The sequence below is a fragment of the Sciurus vulgaris genome (assembly GCF_902686455.1).
Source record: "Sciurus vulgaris genome assembly, chromosome: 9".
Taxonomy (NCBI): domain Eukaryota; kingdom Metazoa; phylum Chordata; class Mammalia; order Rodentia; family Sciuridae; genus Sciurus; species Sciurus vulgaris.
Genome location: NC_136469.1, coordinates 102,134,968 through 102,150,758, shown reverse-complemented (window position 1 = coordinate 102,150,758; position 15,791 = coordinate 102,134,968). Strand labels below are relative to the sequence as shown.

At 35.0% G+C, this 15,791-nt stretch overlaps 1 protein-coding gene across 1 annotated transcript; it reads right to left on the bottom strand.

Annotated features, from left to right (window-relative positions):
* Positions 1-1,250: 1,250 nt before the first annotated feature.
* On the bottom strand, positions 1,251-15,791 carry PDCL2 (phosducin like 2). The gene is made up of 4 exons (XM_079153792.1): positions 15,703-15,791; positions 9,249-9,392; positions 5,970-6,178; positions 1,251-1,824 (listed from the first exon to the last, which is right to left on the bottom strand). The coding sequence occupies exons 1-4, from the start codon at positions 15,774-15,776 to the stop codon at positions 1,673-1,675; spliced, it is 579 nt and encodes a 192-aa protein (XP_079009918.1). The 5' UTR covers positions 15,777-15,791; the 3' UTR covers positions 1,251-1,672.

The window sequence follows — 15,791 nt, the reverse complement described above, 5'->3', positions numbered from 1 at the left end:
ACCTGGGGATCTCATTAAAATGAAAATTCTGACTCAGGTTGTTTGGGATAGGACCAGAGATTGTGCATTTCTAACAAGTTCCCTGGGAATGCAGATGATTCTATCTAGGACCACACTAGACAAACAAGGCACTATAAAGTACGGAAGGGTGTTTCAGGAGAGCAGTTGGCAAGAATAGATAAAAATATTAGACTGTAAAATAAGAAATACCTGCTTTTGTAGGTCAAAAATGGTTGAATATTATTGGCCATTTAAAACTTTTTAAGTCTCTACCCATTCAAATAAAAATCCAATAAAATGGAGAGCTATATTACATACCAAATAATTTCCCATATTCTGACAAATATTTGTATCCTACTTAAATGAGAATGTGTCAATGAAGAAGCGTATGGAAGTCGTAGTGAGCTATATTGGTAGGCATGAGTCCTTGCTAGAAAAATGTAATGTACATATGGCAGAAGAGCAGGGCTAGAATCACAACCATTCCTAACATGCTATAATTTTAAGTTTTTTACAAATGTTAAGGTCTTCAAAACTTTGTGGATGAAAACTTACTGCTGCTTGGTAGATCTTAGTTAAGAGGGAAATATGCAATTTCTATTTCAGCTTTCCTGTTAATTTCAATTTAAGAAAACGGATAAATATGTATATACTTAAAATAAAAAAGAAAGATTACATTTAGGGAGACATTTTGTAACTGTTTCAACTGAAAGAGAATATAATGTCCATATTTATATGTATCAGATGGCACTAGAGTTACAGCACAACTCTATGGTAAAATGCCTCTTCCTTTGATTTCCACAACTGTTTTGTCATGAATATGAATTTATCCATCAATTTTAAGAAGTTCTGTTGGTCTAGATTCTTTCACAAACTATCAGAATTATGAGACAACAATACAAACCAAGTAGAAGAATAAAACCTGTTACTGAACTGTTATGTGCTGGATTTGCCTGCTTCTCCTCTGTAAGTGATACTCATTTTTATGTCAAGATAAGATATAATAATGGTCTTCTGCAGTATCCTACTACTTTTTACTCATGATGTTTTCTTCCATGATTACTATTAAAACACAGATTAGTTCCACAATACATTTTTACCTCCCCATCTCAGGATTTAGAAACTTACATGTCATAATACTGTTCTAAAAATTATATATTTTAATTATTAGTGAGAACACTTACTAATTTTCTAACTTAGTAGCAGAACTATTCAAAGCAATAATATTTTTTACATACTTTTCAGAAGACTTAAGTTGCATTATCCTATTAAGTGGTTTATTTTTAAAATAGGTAAGAGATTTCATAGAAAAATATATGGTTGTAAATCTAAGAATTGTTATCCAATGCCCCTAAATAATAAAGACATGTTGACCTAAATGAAATTTATTAATTCTTTCATTATTTTCTGTCACGGGTCTCTTCTGAAGTGAATAGGCAACACAAAGAACTTGTGATCTTTGTGGTTTTGTCCAACAGGGTTCAGAAAAAGAAAAAGCCACAGAAAAATATAAAGGGGTTAATAGAAATTCTTATTTGTCAGAGGTAATGAATATTCTGAAATACCAGAAAATTTTTGAAATGACATATATAGTTCTAACATAAAAATGAAAATAAATCTGTAAATAAAGCACTCAGTATGCATACACTTTAAAGCAATTTATTAAATATTTCTATTTGGTATCATTATCACTGTTGGAATTATCACTGTCATAAATAGAAGTGTTTCTAATTGAAGATACCATCATATCTTCAATGGCTTTCTTGGGGTTTTCTTCTAAATCAGTCTGTATTGCTCCAACTTCTGCTAGCTTCCATTCAAGTTCTACAATTTAAAAAAAAATCATTAAACTGGATAAAAATCTTGAAAAAATGAAAAGAATTTCTAATCTATACAAAACAAAGATTGACTAATAAAATTAATGTGCAAAGAGGATATATTTAAAACTATTACAGTGAGAGTGCTACAACATCAGAATACACACTGAATACAGCAAGGTTATACTTAAAAGGGAAAGTGTGGTTAAAATGTAGTACTTTTAAAATGACTGGAAATAAGTGAGTTTAAAAGTTCAAATTGAAAAGCTATGATGAGAAGAATAATGAAGTAAACCTGGCGAAGAAAGAAAGAGGAACATGATGAAGAAAATACCTTAGCAAAAATAGAAAGGCAAAAATGATAGGGATGACCAGCAAAGTCAAAATCTGAATTTTTAAAGAGACTAGTAGACCTACTTCAGGCAATAATGATCACAAGAAAAGGAATCTAATAATGCAAATAATGCACATGGGACATAACCAAATAATGACAAGATACCATTTCTTATCCATCAAATTGACACACACACACACACAAAAAAAAAAAAAACCTCAAAACAATACCAAGATCTGATGAGAATATGAGTAAATGAAAACTCCATAAAGATTAAACTTCTCTGAAGATTTTAAAACCCATGGGTCTGCTGTGAAAAAAGCATACCAATATACTTGAAAACTTTAATGGGAGAATTTCATGAAAAATCTGAATTACCAAGAAATAAAGCCTGAATATACCAATAACTAAAAGAAAATTAAGCTGACATCCCCAAATTCCCCCATCTATGAAAATTCATCATTGTGTTATATTTATTACTAAGTACTGTATAGATGAACAGAACATTCAGAAGGGAATTTGCAAAATGTATTTCCAAAACCAAAAGAAGACCAAAATAAATGACAAGTTGTATCTCCTTCGTGAATGGCCACATTCACTGTTGTTATAATGTCTGTTCTCTAACAATCTATAAATATGATTCTAATAAATATTCCACAGTATTTTTACAGAAATTGACTAATTCCACATTATATGAAATTCTGAAAGTTGTTACTAGAGATAATTAGATTATTATAAAGCTATAGTAATTACACAGTGCTGCATTAATCTAGGGATAGACAAAAAGAGAAGTAGAGCATAGAAGAGACTTCAGAAACTAATCCAAGCATTTTTAAGCTGTTAAAAATAATACAGGAAACATTAAAAACCAGTGGAGAAAACACTTCAAACCCATTCGGATGACTATTATTAAAAAACAATAACAAAGTGTTGGCAAGGATGTAGAGAAATTGGAATCCCTGTGCACTGTTGAGTAGTATAAAATGGTACGGCCACTATGGAAAAGAGTGTGGCAGTTACTAAAAAAATTAGAATTACTATATGATCTGGAACTTCCAAGTATATTCCCAGAATAATGAAGAAAGGGAGTCTAACAAATATCTGTACACTCCCGTTCAGAACAGCATTACAATAACGAAGAGATGTCTATCTACTGATGAATGTGTAAACAAAATGTGATATAATTTAACCTTAAAAAGGGAGGAAATTTTAATACATGCTACAACATGAGGAACCTTGAGGACATCATACAAAGTGAGGTGTGGACAATCGCAAAAAGACAATCACACAATTCTGCTTACATAAGGTACCCAGAGTAGTCAGATTCAGAAAGAGAGAGAAAGGTGTTCCCAGGGGATAAGGTAAGAAGGGAAGAGGAGATGTTTAGAAGATATAGATTATCAGTTCAGATGAAGAAAGTTCTGGAGATTGGTTGCACAAGAACATGAATGCATCTAGCCCTACTGAACTATATACTTTAAAATGGTTATGATGGTAAATTTTATGTGTATTTTACCACAACTTTAAGAATAAATTTCAGAAACAGCAGTGAGAAACAAAATTTAATAAGTGGGGTAAGGACAACTGTTTTCTTACAGGAAAAAATTAAATTAGATACTATTCTTTATATCACATTATACATATGTTATTGAAGACCTGAGTTGAAAAACAGATTTCAAAACTATTGAAAGAACATATAGGGGCATATCTTTTCACGTTGGAAAAATAGAAGATTTTTTTTAAAGTACAAAAAGTTAAAACCAAGAAAAAGAATTACATAATTTCAATTATGTCAATATTATAACTTTTGTCTAACAATCAATATCAAACTGGTCATGGTGGTGTATGCCTATAGTCCCAACTACTCTGGAGGCTGAGGCAGGATTGCTTGAGCCTACAAGTTGGAAACCAACTTTTTTCAAAAAAAAGGAAGAATTTTTCATACCCAGACTGGGGATGTAGCTCAGTGATAAAGCACTTGCCTAACATTTGAGCAATCTTGGGTTAAATCCCCAGTAACAAATACAAAGATGGTTAGCTATAGATAGTGAGAATATATTGGCAATACTATAAAAGTAGTTTCCAGAATTTTACATACATTATTAAAGATAGACTTGAACAGATTTCTTGTATGCCCATGTTAATAGCATTAAGCACAAGAGCATGTTAAGAGCATTAATCACAACAGATGAAGGGATAGCCAAAATGTAATATATACATACAGTGGAGCATTATTCCTTCTTGAAGGAAATTCTGATTTGCTACAACATGGATGAACCTTAAGGACACTATGCTAAGTGATGCTAGTCACAAAAGGATGCTATGATCCCACTTATATGAGATATCTAGAACAATCAAATTCATGGAGAAAGTAAATCAGTGGTTGCCAGGGGCTGGAGAGAGGGTAGAAAGAGGAGTTACTGTTGAGTGGCTCAAGGGTTTCAGTTATGCAAAATAAAAAGAATTCTGAAGATGAATGATAGTGATGGCAACACAACAATGTGTCCTTAAGGCCACTGAATTGTATCCTTAAAAATGGCCAAGACGACAAATTGTACATTTGTGTATCTTCCCACAATTTTCAAAATATAACAATAAGTTTCATTTTGATGTCTCCTCAAAAAAGAAGAACAGATACTAAAATTCATGATTGTGTTTGCCTATAAGGAAGCAGATAGGGTAACAGAGGTAGGAAAGGAAATGTGATGTGGATAACTTTGAGGACATTCGTGTTTTTCAAATTAAACAAATTAGTAAACATAAAAAATGTCCATGTTTGTTATTTTTGATAATTGCTATGGTTTTACATGTCGATATACCCCGAAAATTCGTATGTTGAAATCAGAACCCCAGGATGATGTTATCAGGAAGTGGACTTTGGGAAGTGATTAGATGATGAAACACAGAGCCCTTAGGAATGGTTTTAGTAGCCTGGCATGGTGGTTCATGCCTGTTCATGGGGTGGTTCATGCCCAGCAACTGGGAGGCTGAGACAGGACGACCTCAAGTTCAAAGCCAGCCTCAGCAACTTAGCGAGGCCCTAAGTAACTTAGCATGACCCTGTTTCTAAATAAAATATTTTAAAAAGGGCTGGGAATGTGACATGTGGTTCAGTGGTTAAGTGCCCCTGGGTTTTAAAAAAAAAAAAAAAAATGGTTTTAGTGCCCTTAAAGAGACCCAAGGGAACTTCTTGGGACACAGCGAAAATGTCATCATCCATGAAGAACAGCCCTCACCAGACACAGACTTGAAATCAAACAGCAAAAGCAGGATATCATTTGAATAAGTAAAAAATAAATGGCATAGAGAATATACACTACAGAAAATAAAGAGAAAGATAGAGTAGTTATTAGCCCAGGATTACATAAAAGGGTATGGAAATGAGGTGATCCATAGGAATGGGGTTTGAACAGGGAGAATAAAGAAGGATGGGGAATTTTAGATGTAAGAAAAGAACGTGTAACACAGTGTGATGGCTTAAGTGAGTGAGATGCCGTCTGGGGTAGTGGCTGAAGACCAGCCAGGCTGCAGCTGGGAAGCATTGAGAACATAGCTGGAGAGGTAGGCTCAGGTGCTAAGGGGGAAGATCCTAAATTTTTAAAGTTTTTTTAGACAGAAAACCATTAAGGATTTTAAGCAAAACAGTATTATGATAAGAGTATTAGTGTAGGAAAATTAATCTGGAGGCATTCAAGAAGGGACTAGAAACAAGGGGGAAAAAGCTTTGTTTTAAGGAAATACACTTCCATGATACTTGTTCATCTAGGGAAGTTTTCACCTGCTATTTTTACAAACAAAATTTTGAATAACATCATTACCTTCTAGTTTGAGATTTATTCCTCCACATTCCATAATTCCAATGAATTTGCCTTCTATCTGACCACTTTTATAAACAAAAATTGTTGGTAAGCAATTGTCATGGTAGTGTTGAATACAGCTATTCACAATGGCTTTAACAAATTTGGTTTCTGGAAACTTTCTTGCTAGAAGACTAAGATGCTGGTTAACCAATAAGCACATTGGGATGCTGAAAAGAAAAACAGCACTCACAATATATTTTAAAACATTCTACTCACTTCGATCTAATAAGTGGAACATCTCCCGGACAAAAAGGTTTCCTTATTTTTTTTTTTTTTTAATATAAAAGCATATCGTCATCTTCCTCTATTGTGACCTAGCATAGACGAATGGTATGTAGAGTCCTCTGGTATTTACTGGAAACATCACCATACCTGGCAATGAAGTAGCTACCATAGGAGTCTGATGCTTGACTTGGACAAACTACATTCAATCTAGTGCCAATTTAGTTCAAGCCAGTTCCCAGTTGGTAGGACATAGGAAAAACAAAACAAAATAAAAAACAGGACACATCTAGGGATACTTTGGCGGTTCTGAGTTGAAATAAAGACATCCCAACTTTTGTCACCATCATGAGTTTATTTCCATGTAATGAGATTATCACGTCCAAATTTCCTTGTTTCAGACTTTCAAGACCTTAACAAAACTTCCCCCTTAGTCTTCTGGAGTCTCACTCCACACCACATCCTGGTCCCCATTATCCAAAGTTATTTCTCATTAGCAATTTAAGACTGATTGAAAGTCTGACCCAAACCTTCAATTCTTCCTGCCCAATCGCTTAACTCCTGTTAAACCCATTCTTCAGTTAGGCCCCTGTCTTCCAGCTTTACCAAATTGTATTGGGCCGATTCCATCACCTTTGCATTAGAGTGCATGCCCCTTCCATTGCCTGTGGTACTCCTCCTTGTCGGTTATTCTACTTCCCTCTTCTGTTTCCTCATCTTTCCTTCTTCAAAGATACTTTTCTGATTTTATGTACACATATTCAAGTTCATAAATCTTATTTTAAAAATTCCTTTCTACTCGTTGTTTCCTTCTAGTAACTACTCTTTCCTTGTAGTCACAATCCAGATCAAAACAAACAAAAAACCACCCAGTCTCTATGTTTTGCTCATCCCCCTTGTTGAAACACTTTCTTCTTTTGACTTCTATAGTAATGCTTTTATTAGTTTCCTTTTAATATCTGACTTTCTTTTTCTGTCTTTGCCTCAGATGTAGATGTTCTTTATGATTATATCCTGGGCTCTCATCTCATTCCAGATACATTCACTGAACCTCCTAACCATCTTGATATCAACAGCCAATGAATTTTGTCTCCCTTTCTCCCTCACCAAAAAGAAATAAATAATATTTTTTAAAACTCCGATCTTTCTCCAATATTTGATTAGGTTGGCCCTCAAGCCTGCTTTTCTTCTACAAGGTCTAATCAGTAATCCAGTCATATTGACTCTACCTCCTTGTTTTGTGTTGATCCTCTCCTTTCTTTGGTCTTTGCTTTACTCCCTCATTTTTAAATCTGAGCTACATCAGATTACCCTAAATCTCAAATCTTACTGTGTAAACCTGATATTCCTCCCCCACCCCAAGTGTAAAATATGGCAATGGTTCCTCACTGCCTTCAGGATTAGTTCTGGACTCTTTCATGAGGCCTTCAAGAGTGCCTGCCTAGCATGAAAGGGGCCCTGGGTTCAATCTCCAGTACCACCCCAGCAACACACACCCACAAAAGTAATGTTCTCTTTCATGGGAATGGTGTCCTATCAAAATTTGATTGAGAAACTGATGAGCTTGTAAATTGCAGTGTTATAATTTGCAAAAAAAAAAAAATCTATGAATTTCTCTAAGAACTCAAAGAAAGAATAAATTAATCAAATATTGGGATAAGGACGGTAAGGGCAGCTCGTCATGGTCTCTGAGATAGTTTCAGTGAGAGAAATAGGGAACTGTCCACCCTCCCTGTTGGTGAGGCCTAGGGATATTTAAGGTAAAATTGATACAACTAGGCATTTTAAAATTAACTTACTAGGGAAATGGGGAAGTACAATAGAATTTTTCTATTTAAAGGGCATGAATAGACACAAAATATCTATATGTCTGCATGACCTTTAATTGGCTCCTTGTTCAAAGATGTATGCGTTTATTAAAGATATTTTGAAGTTGGTTGGAAAAAAACATGAGTAAGAATTAGGTATTAGATGAACTGTTAATTTTCTTAGGCGGAAAAATGGTATCGTGGTTATCTAGAAGAATGCTCTCGAAGGGACACAAAGTATGTCATCCCAAGATACGCCTGGCATGAGGATTATCTTGATCTGAAAGTAACTGAGAAGAAACACAAGAAAAACTCTCTTGGTCCAGGGCAGGATGACTCTTCATCATTGGCGACAACTTAGCTCTTATCAGCTCAGAGTAGCACCAGAGCCATCAGTACAGCAAACCTTACTATGATAAGTCCTTCTTTCCCATTAGTTTTCCCCATATAATTGTCTCCCACAATATATGCCAACCCTTAAAGCTCAAAGTCCCTTTCCTTTGTCTTGTCACTTTTTTAAAATTTGGTTTTTTGTTGTTGTTGTTGTTGTTAATATACTATATAAACTTCAGTTCTCACCATCCCTTTGAGTAACTCCTCACTGAGATCTCTCGCCTTAATAGATTTGTTTTTCTCCTGTCAATCTGTCCTTCATCAGTTTAATGTGCAGACCCCTACCAATAAATCTAAGATAGAGGAAAATGGAATTTTCTTCTACCTGACACCCTTATGTTTTGAAGACACATGCTGAAGTATTTAGGACAATCACCACACTGTGTGCAATTTACTTTGAACTGGTTCTGCATAAGCAATACACAACAAAAGCAATGATATAAAAATGGTAAAATATTCATTGTTGAATCTTTGTGATGGGTATTTAAAGTGCTCATCATTTTAACATTGTTTCTGTATTTTTAAAACTTTCATAATAAAAAGTTATTTTTAACTACCAAAGAGTATTCATTTCTCTGAAGAATTGTTATAAGTTGTTTAAATTAGAAATGAAAATATTTTAAAATACCTAAACTTAATCTTTGAAGCCAATGATTATAAAGACTCCAGAGATGTATTATGTGTAATATATACACATTTTTCTTTTCCTTATGTACTCTTGATTATATTCATTATAAAACCTTAAAACTAGCAATGTCTTTAAAAGACATTAAATCATGAATCCATTCACATTTTGAAATGCTACAGTAATTACCTTGATCTGTATAGATGAATTATAACCCACACATCTTTTTCTGCATTTGTGACTTCATTCACATATTGATTTCCAGAAATTTCTCTTAATTCACCAAATTTTTGTTTTTTCTTAAGTGCTTTCCATTCCTGTAACCGCTTTTCTCTAATTAAAAAAATAAAATTAAGTTACATATGAAAATTGTTATATTCTTAAGATCATTCTTATACACAGTAACAATTTAGGGCAATGTATGTCCATATATAGCAAATACTTTAAATGATAGGATAACCATTAATGATCTTGTAAAACCAACCTCTCTTCTTACATGGGAATTTGTGTCATCATAAGTATTGCAAAGTATAAGAAGTTTGGTATTGGTTTTTAAATTTAGTTATATTTAAAACTAGGTTATTCAGACATTGGGCCAACAAATTCTCATGTACAGGTTGAATAATTCAAAAGGGAGTACATCTGTAGTAATGATAATAACTGACATTGAGTACTTACTATGTTTTCAGGCACCATCTTAAGTACATCATATTAACAAATTTAATACTTGCAAAAACTTTATGTAGTCAGTACTGTTATTAATCCCATTTAAGTAACATGCCAAGCTGCCCTCCAGTCCAAAGCCTTTGTGACTATTTATTACTAGCTTTAAGCATAAAGTTATTACAGGTAAAGAGGTAGTAGAGGAGAGTGATTAAGAGCTTGGACTCGAAAGATCATACCAAAGTGGGTTTAAATGCCAGTTTCAGCATTTAAATAGTAGCATGAACTTGGGCAATTTATTTAATCTGTCAAAACTTCAGTTTCCCCTACTGTACATGGGAATAATGCTAATACCTACTCTCATGGAATTGCTGGAAATTAAATGATATTACACATGCACATTTCTTAGCATAGGATCTGGCACCCAGTGAGAATTCAACAAATTTTATATGTTTATTCTTCCACAGACAACATTATAATACTTTGTTAAGCAATTCTCTCAAATTTTACATACTTTCATGATTAAGCTGGTGAATGCTTGGAATTTGTGAAAGAAACTCAATGGTTTCTGACTTGTCCAGATTTCTTTTTTCTTTGGTGGTGATACTGGGGCTCATACCGAGAGGCACTCTGCCACTGAGCTACATTCCAGCCCTTTTTATTTTATTTTGAGACAGGAACTTGCTAAATTGCTAAGACTGGCCTTGAACTTATGATTCTCCTGCCTGAGCCTCCCTAGTTGTTGGAACTTCAGATGGGTGCCACCTCACCTGACGAGTTTCTTAACATTTACTGATTCTATACTTCTTAGAAGCGGGTACTTCTTCTCGTTCCCCTCCTCTATGTGCTAACTATATTTTCTCATTTTCTGTGTTCTTGATGTGCTGGCATCTGGAGTCTTGCTGATCTTCTAGAGAATGTCTGGATAACTCCAAGAAAGAGCAAACACCTGCCAGAGAATAGTTCTTCAAATGTAAACCAGCCAGTCCAGAGTACATAGCTCAATTACGTTCTTTATCAGGCTGAGCCATGGCCCCTGCTCTGGTACCAGACAGCTAGAGATAACCCTATAGCCCAGAGCCTACCAAAACCATTCAAACTAGCCAGTCCTTAACTTGCTTGGGCTGTGTTGTGTAGCCTTCCCACAGAAACCACAACAAAAGTTCCTTCTGACTCCTGACCAATTCAGGTACCTGCCTGTGTGGCCCTGTGTGGCATGGTGTGATCCTTCCTCATGGGAACCATGAGTGACAAACTATCCTTTCAATGGCAGCTGTCTCCTGACCATACTTGAATAAAAACAACATCCTGGGTACGTTTTAAAGCACTCTGACTTTCACACATTAGAAACATGGCAGGTGAAACCTCTCACTTTATGTAACAACTGATCCAAACAAAATGAAGGCTAAGTGGGAGTGCTGAGGCTAATAGCTGGGCCCGCCCACAGTTTGCACATGGAAGTCCTTCCATTTTCCTTCTACTGGCTGACATATAACCTGGATTTACTTCAAAAATCTTTTGAAAGCCCTCATATTTTTGGACTGAAGACTGAGTATCACTCTCACTAACTTGCCTCAATTTGATCTCACTGGCTTAATATCATTCAGAAATTTCAAAATGTTCTTGTTCCAAGGATGGCACCATGCTCTACTCAGTGGTACAACTAACAACTACTTCTGCTCCTCCTCCCCTGTTCCACCTTTTTCTCCACCTCCTCCTCACTTTTCTTTGTTGTTCCATTGGAATTGGGCAGGGGAGAAAGGTAAACACCTGGGCTAGTTTTGTCATCAGGAAGTCACCTAGTGTTCAATGGCATGCATTTTTCACCTAACAATCATATCAGTTGGGATTCATCAGTTGCATAAACAGGAATCCCTCTGGCTATTTTAAGCAGAGAGGAGCTTAATCTGGGGTATTAAGTGCTTTGCAAATCCAATGGAAAGATAGAAGGAGTAGGCTCTAGGCTGGGCAACCAGGAATGACTCGCAAAACATTGCAAAACTAGTCTGCCAAGGCTCTTTGTTGCAATCCAGAAACTGGGGATTCTGGAACTGCTGTTCCAGTTATTGGCCCTAGTATCAAATTAATCTCAGACTCAGAAAGTCACAGTAATAGCTGTTGGCTCTAGAAACCTATCTCTCCAGCAGCAATCCAAGGGTGAGACACTGCTGCCAGAATAATAGCTCCAAAACAATGCAAATTCTAGATTAGTACCAGCTAAATGAAAGCTTTGTGTGCTACCACTTCTTTCCCTACTTAATTTAGCTCCTAGTTCAAACACCCTGTGAATGTGTACAACAGCACCTAAATCACACTCATTATCCTTGTTGCATCAAAGTCTGAGAAATGTAGTTTTATGTTATTTTTTTTAGCTTCTGCAGTACTGGAACATAACACCAAGAGAAAGAGGAATATATGTCAAGGCAGCCAAATTAATGTATTTGCTGCAAAAAGATATGTCCATGGCTATGTGTAGATCTTTCTTCATGCTGTAAACTTTAAGAATGTCTAAATTTATCCACTTATTATTTTATAACTAATCCCCTATATAATAGCACTTATCTCTTCTTTTTTGAATATTATATTTTACATTTCTTTATCTTGTCCTGAGACCTTTTAGGATCTACAATATCATTATAGCTTCCTATTATGGGGCTCACAGGAAGACCACACTTTCTGGCTTCCTTTGCAAATAGATTAGGGTCATGAGACTAGATTACACCCAATGGAACATGAGTGAAAGTGCTACATCTATTTCTCCAACTCATTCCTAAAATATCCCTTGTGATCTTTCACACTGTATCTCTGATTCATGTGGTTGGAGATAAAGGATTCTAAGACGATGTTACTCCTAACAAAAAAGGTCCAGGCCATAGTTATTGCCCAGAAAACAACTGCTCAGTAGAATTATAGGACATGGATCAAAAAGTTGAGGAATGATCACCACTAAATAGTGATCCAAAAACATTTTTATCATTCTAAAATTATGTATCCATTTACAGTTATTCCCTATTTGCTCCTGCCAGGATTCGGCATCCAATAAGCTGTTTTCTGTTTGTATGGCCTTTTGTTACTGGTTTCTTTCCCTTGGCATGATGTTTTCAAAGTTCATCCATGTTATAGAACTCACTGATATTCCATTTTGTTTTATGGCCAAGAAACATTCCTTGTTCATATATACCACTTTTGGTTATCTTCTCATCAGTTCCTGAATACTGAGGTAGTGTCTACTTTTAGTCTGGTGGATAACATTGATATGAATATTTCTATACAAGTTTTGTGTTTTCAGTCCTCTTGGACATATACCTACGCGTGGAATTGCTGGATTGTATGATAGCTCTATGTTTAACCTTTTGAGGATTTTCCAGATTGTTTTTCATAGTGGCTGCACAATTTTGCATTCTCACTGGCAATGGCAAGGTGTCTAATTTCTCCATCTGCTCACCCACACTTCTGTTATTGTCTACCTTCTTGTATTATAACACCTTAGTGAATATGAAGGTATCTCTCATCTTGGGATCTGCACTCTGATTGTTAAGTGTCAGAATTGAATTGAATTGCATGATACCCAGTTGATATCTGGAACTGGTTAGTATGGGAAAAACAAATCCTACACATTTCATGTCAGAAGCAGAGTGAATAGCCTGACATGGTGGTGCACATTTGTAACCCCAGCAATTCAGAAGGCCAAGACAGAAGGAACACAAGTTCAAGGCCAACTTTAGCAACTTAGAGAGACCCTCATCAACTTAGTGAGATCCTATCTCAAAATACAAACAAAAAGGACTGGGGGGGATGTGACTCAGTGGTAAAGCACCCCTGGATTCAAACCCCAGTACAAAAAAAGAAAAAAAAAAAAAAAAGGAAAAAGTGGTGTGAGTAAAAACATACCAAAGAACAAAAAGTAAAATAAACTGAAATGAAAAAATATTCTGGAGTGCTTCATAGATTTGAGCAAGCAAAGAAAGATAAACTTGAAGAAAATGGCAAATATTAAGTCTGAAGAACAGTAATGAAGAAAAGTAAACAAAGGCTAAAGCACCTGTGGGATACTGTCAAGCAGACGAACACACACACACACTGTGGGAATCCCAAAAGGAGAAGAGAGAGAAAAAAGGGCATAATGAATAGTTGAAGAAATAATACCTGAAAACTTCCCCAATTTGAGTAAAGACAAGGAGCTAGAAATCCAAGATGTCCAATAAACCCCAAGCAGGACAAACTCAAAGAGCACACATAATGACATCATAACCAAACTGTCAAAATGCAAAGACAGATTCTTGCAAGTAGCAAGAGAAAAGTAAGTCATAGAAGAGATCTTTAATAAGACTATCAGCAAATTTCTCATTAGAAAGTTTTGAGGCTAAAGTGCTGAAAGAAAATAACTGTCAACCATGAATTCTATGTCTGGAAAAAAACTATACTTTGAAAACAAAGGAGAAATTAAGAAATTCCTAGATTAAAATAAAAAGAGCCAAGGGAGTTCGTTACTAATAGCCCTTCCCTAAGAAATATGCAAAAGGAATCCTTTCAAGTGAAATAAAAGGGCACTAGATAGCAATTCAAAGCCAAAGAAGAAATTAAGAACATTGGTAAATTTAATTAACTAGAGAAATATAAGACTAAGTATTACTGTACTTTGGAGTTTTAACTCCTTTTCCCCCATATGATACAAAAGGCAAATGCATAAAGCAATAATTTCAAATCTATGTTAATGAATACACAATATATAATAAGGTAGTCTGTGACAGTAACAACACAAAGGGACAGGGATAGAGATGTGTAGGGGCTAAGTATTTGCAGGCTGCTAAATTTAAATTGCTATTATTCAAATTAGGTCATTATAGGATGCTATTTTTTATCTTAAGATAACCATTAAAAGAAGAAAAAAAGGGAGAAAATGGAAAAAGGAGATTAAAATGGTATGTAATAAAAATCAGCTAAAGGTAAAAATAAAGCAGAAAAGGAAAATTGATAAACAAAAGCACATAAACGGACTGGGGATATAGCTATGTGGTAGAGCACTTGCCTAGCATGCACAGGCCCTGGGTTTGATCCCTACAGCAGGAAGACAAAAAACCAAAAACACAACAAAAAAAGCCAACAAAACAAATTTTAAAAATATAAGAAATGTAGAAAACCAGTAGCTAAATGACTGAAGTAAGACCTTCCTTAGCAATATTATTTTAAATGTAAATGGATTTTATATTAATCTGATTAATCTCCAATTAAAGGCAAAGATTGGTAAAATGAAGTTTTAAAAAGTTCTAGATTCCTCAGGCCTTTCGTAAGGGCACTAGTGGTGTCTTATTATGAGGATGCAGTCCTCATAATCTAATCACCTTCCAAATGCTCTACCTTTAAATACCACGGGCCTTGGGCATAGGTGCCAACTTGAATTTTGAGAAACAAACATTCAACCAAAGCACTGTCCTTTAGAGGTTTTTAATGGAGATTTCATTACATAGACATGATTTGTTAAATATTAGCCATTGGTAATTTGCAATGTCTACCCTCTCCCCCTTCTCTGGGGATAGACTGTGAGTGTGCACCCCTAGGCAAAATAACTTGGAAGTTCTAATCCTCTAATAATGTGGTTGGTCCCTCTGGAAACTAGCCTCCATTCTAAAGTTATCTCAGTGGAGACCCTCTACCAACTGTCTTCTCATTAGCTACCAAAGGCACTCTGGACCACAAATCATGGCTCCCTTTTTATTGGCTTTTTATTGCTATTTTCTGCTTTATTCATAGATAACTTGATAAAATTTCACTTTATGTTACTGGATTATTTTAAGCAAAGGCAAGAAAATAATTTTAAATGATGTAATTTCATCTCATATGAAGAGAGTTTTAAATTTTTAATTAAAAATTAATTTTTTTCCTTTTAAAATTTATTACATTAAGACACGAATTCTTAGTTTTGCTCTTACGATACTTTTTCATTTAAAGATTCTTAAGTAACCAAAATGGATCATTGTACCTATATATTTCAATAGCTTTCATATCTTCTTCATCGAATTCATCTTCAGCTTCTTTCAACTGTGCAAGAGTCATCTTTTCATATGGCTT

What these genes read in the sequence shown, in the direction of transcription:
- PDCL2 (XM_079153792.1), bottom strand. Translation starts at nt 15,776, where the DNA reads ATGACTCTTGCACAGTTGAAAGAAGCTGAAGATGAATTCGATGAAGAA. An exon ending in ATTCATCTATACAGATCAAG is followed by an intron (nt 6,179 to 9,248) that starts GTAATTACTGTA and finishes TTTTCTTTTCAG; the next exon opens with CATCCCAATGTGCTTATTGG. An exon ending in AATAAATCTCAAACTAGAAG is followed by an intron (nt 1,825 to 5,969) that starts GTAATGATGTTA and finishes TTTAAATTGTAG; the next exon opens with AACTTGAATGGAAGCTAGCA.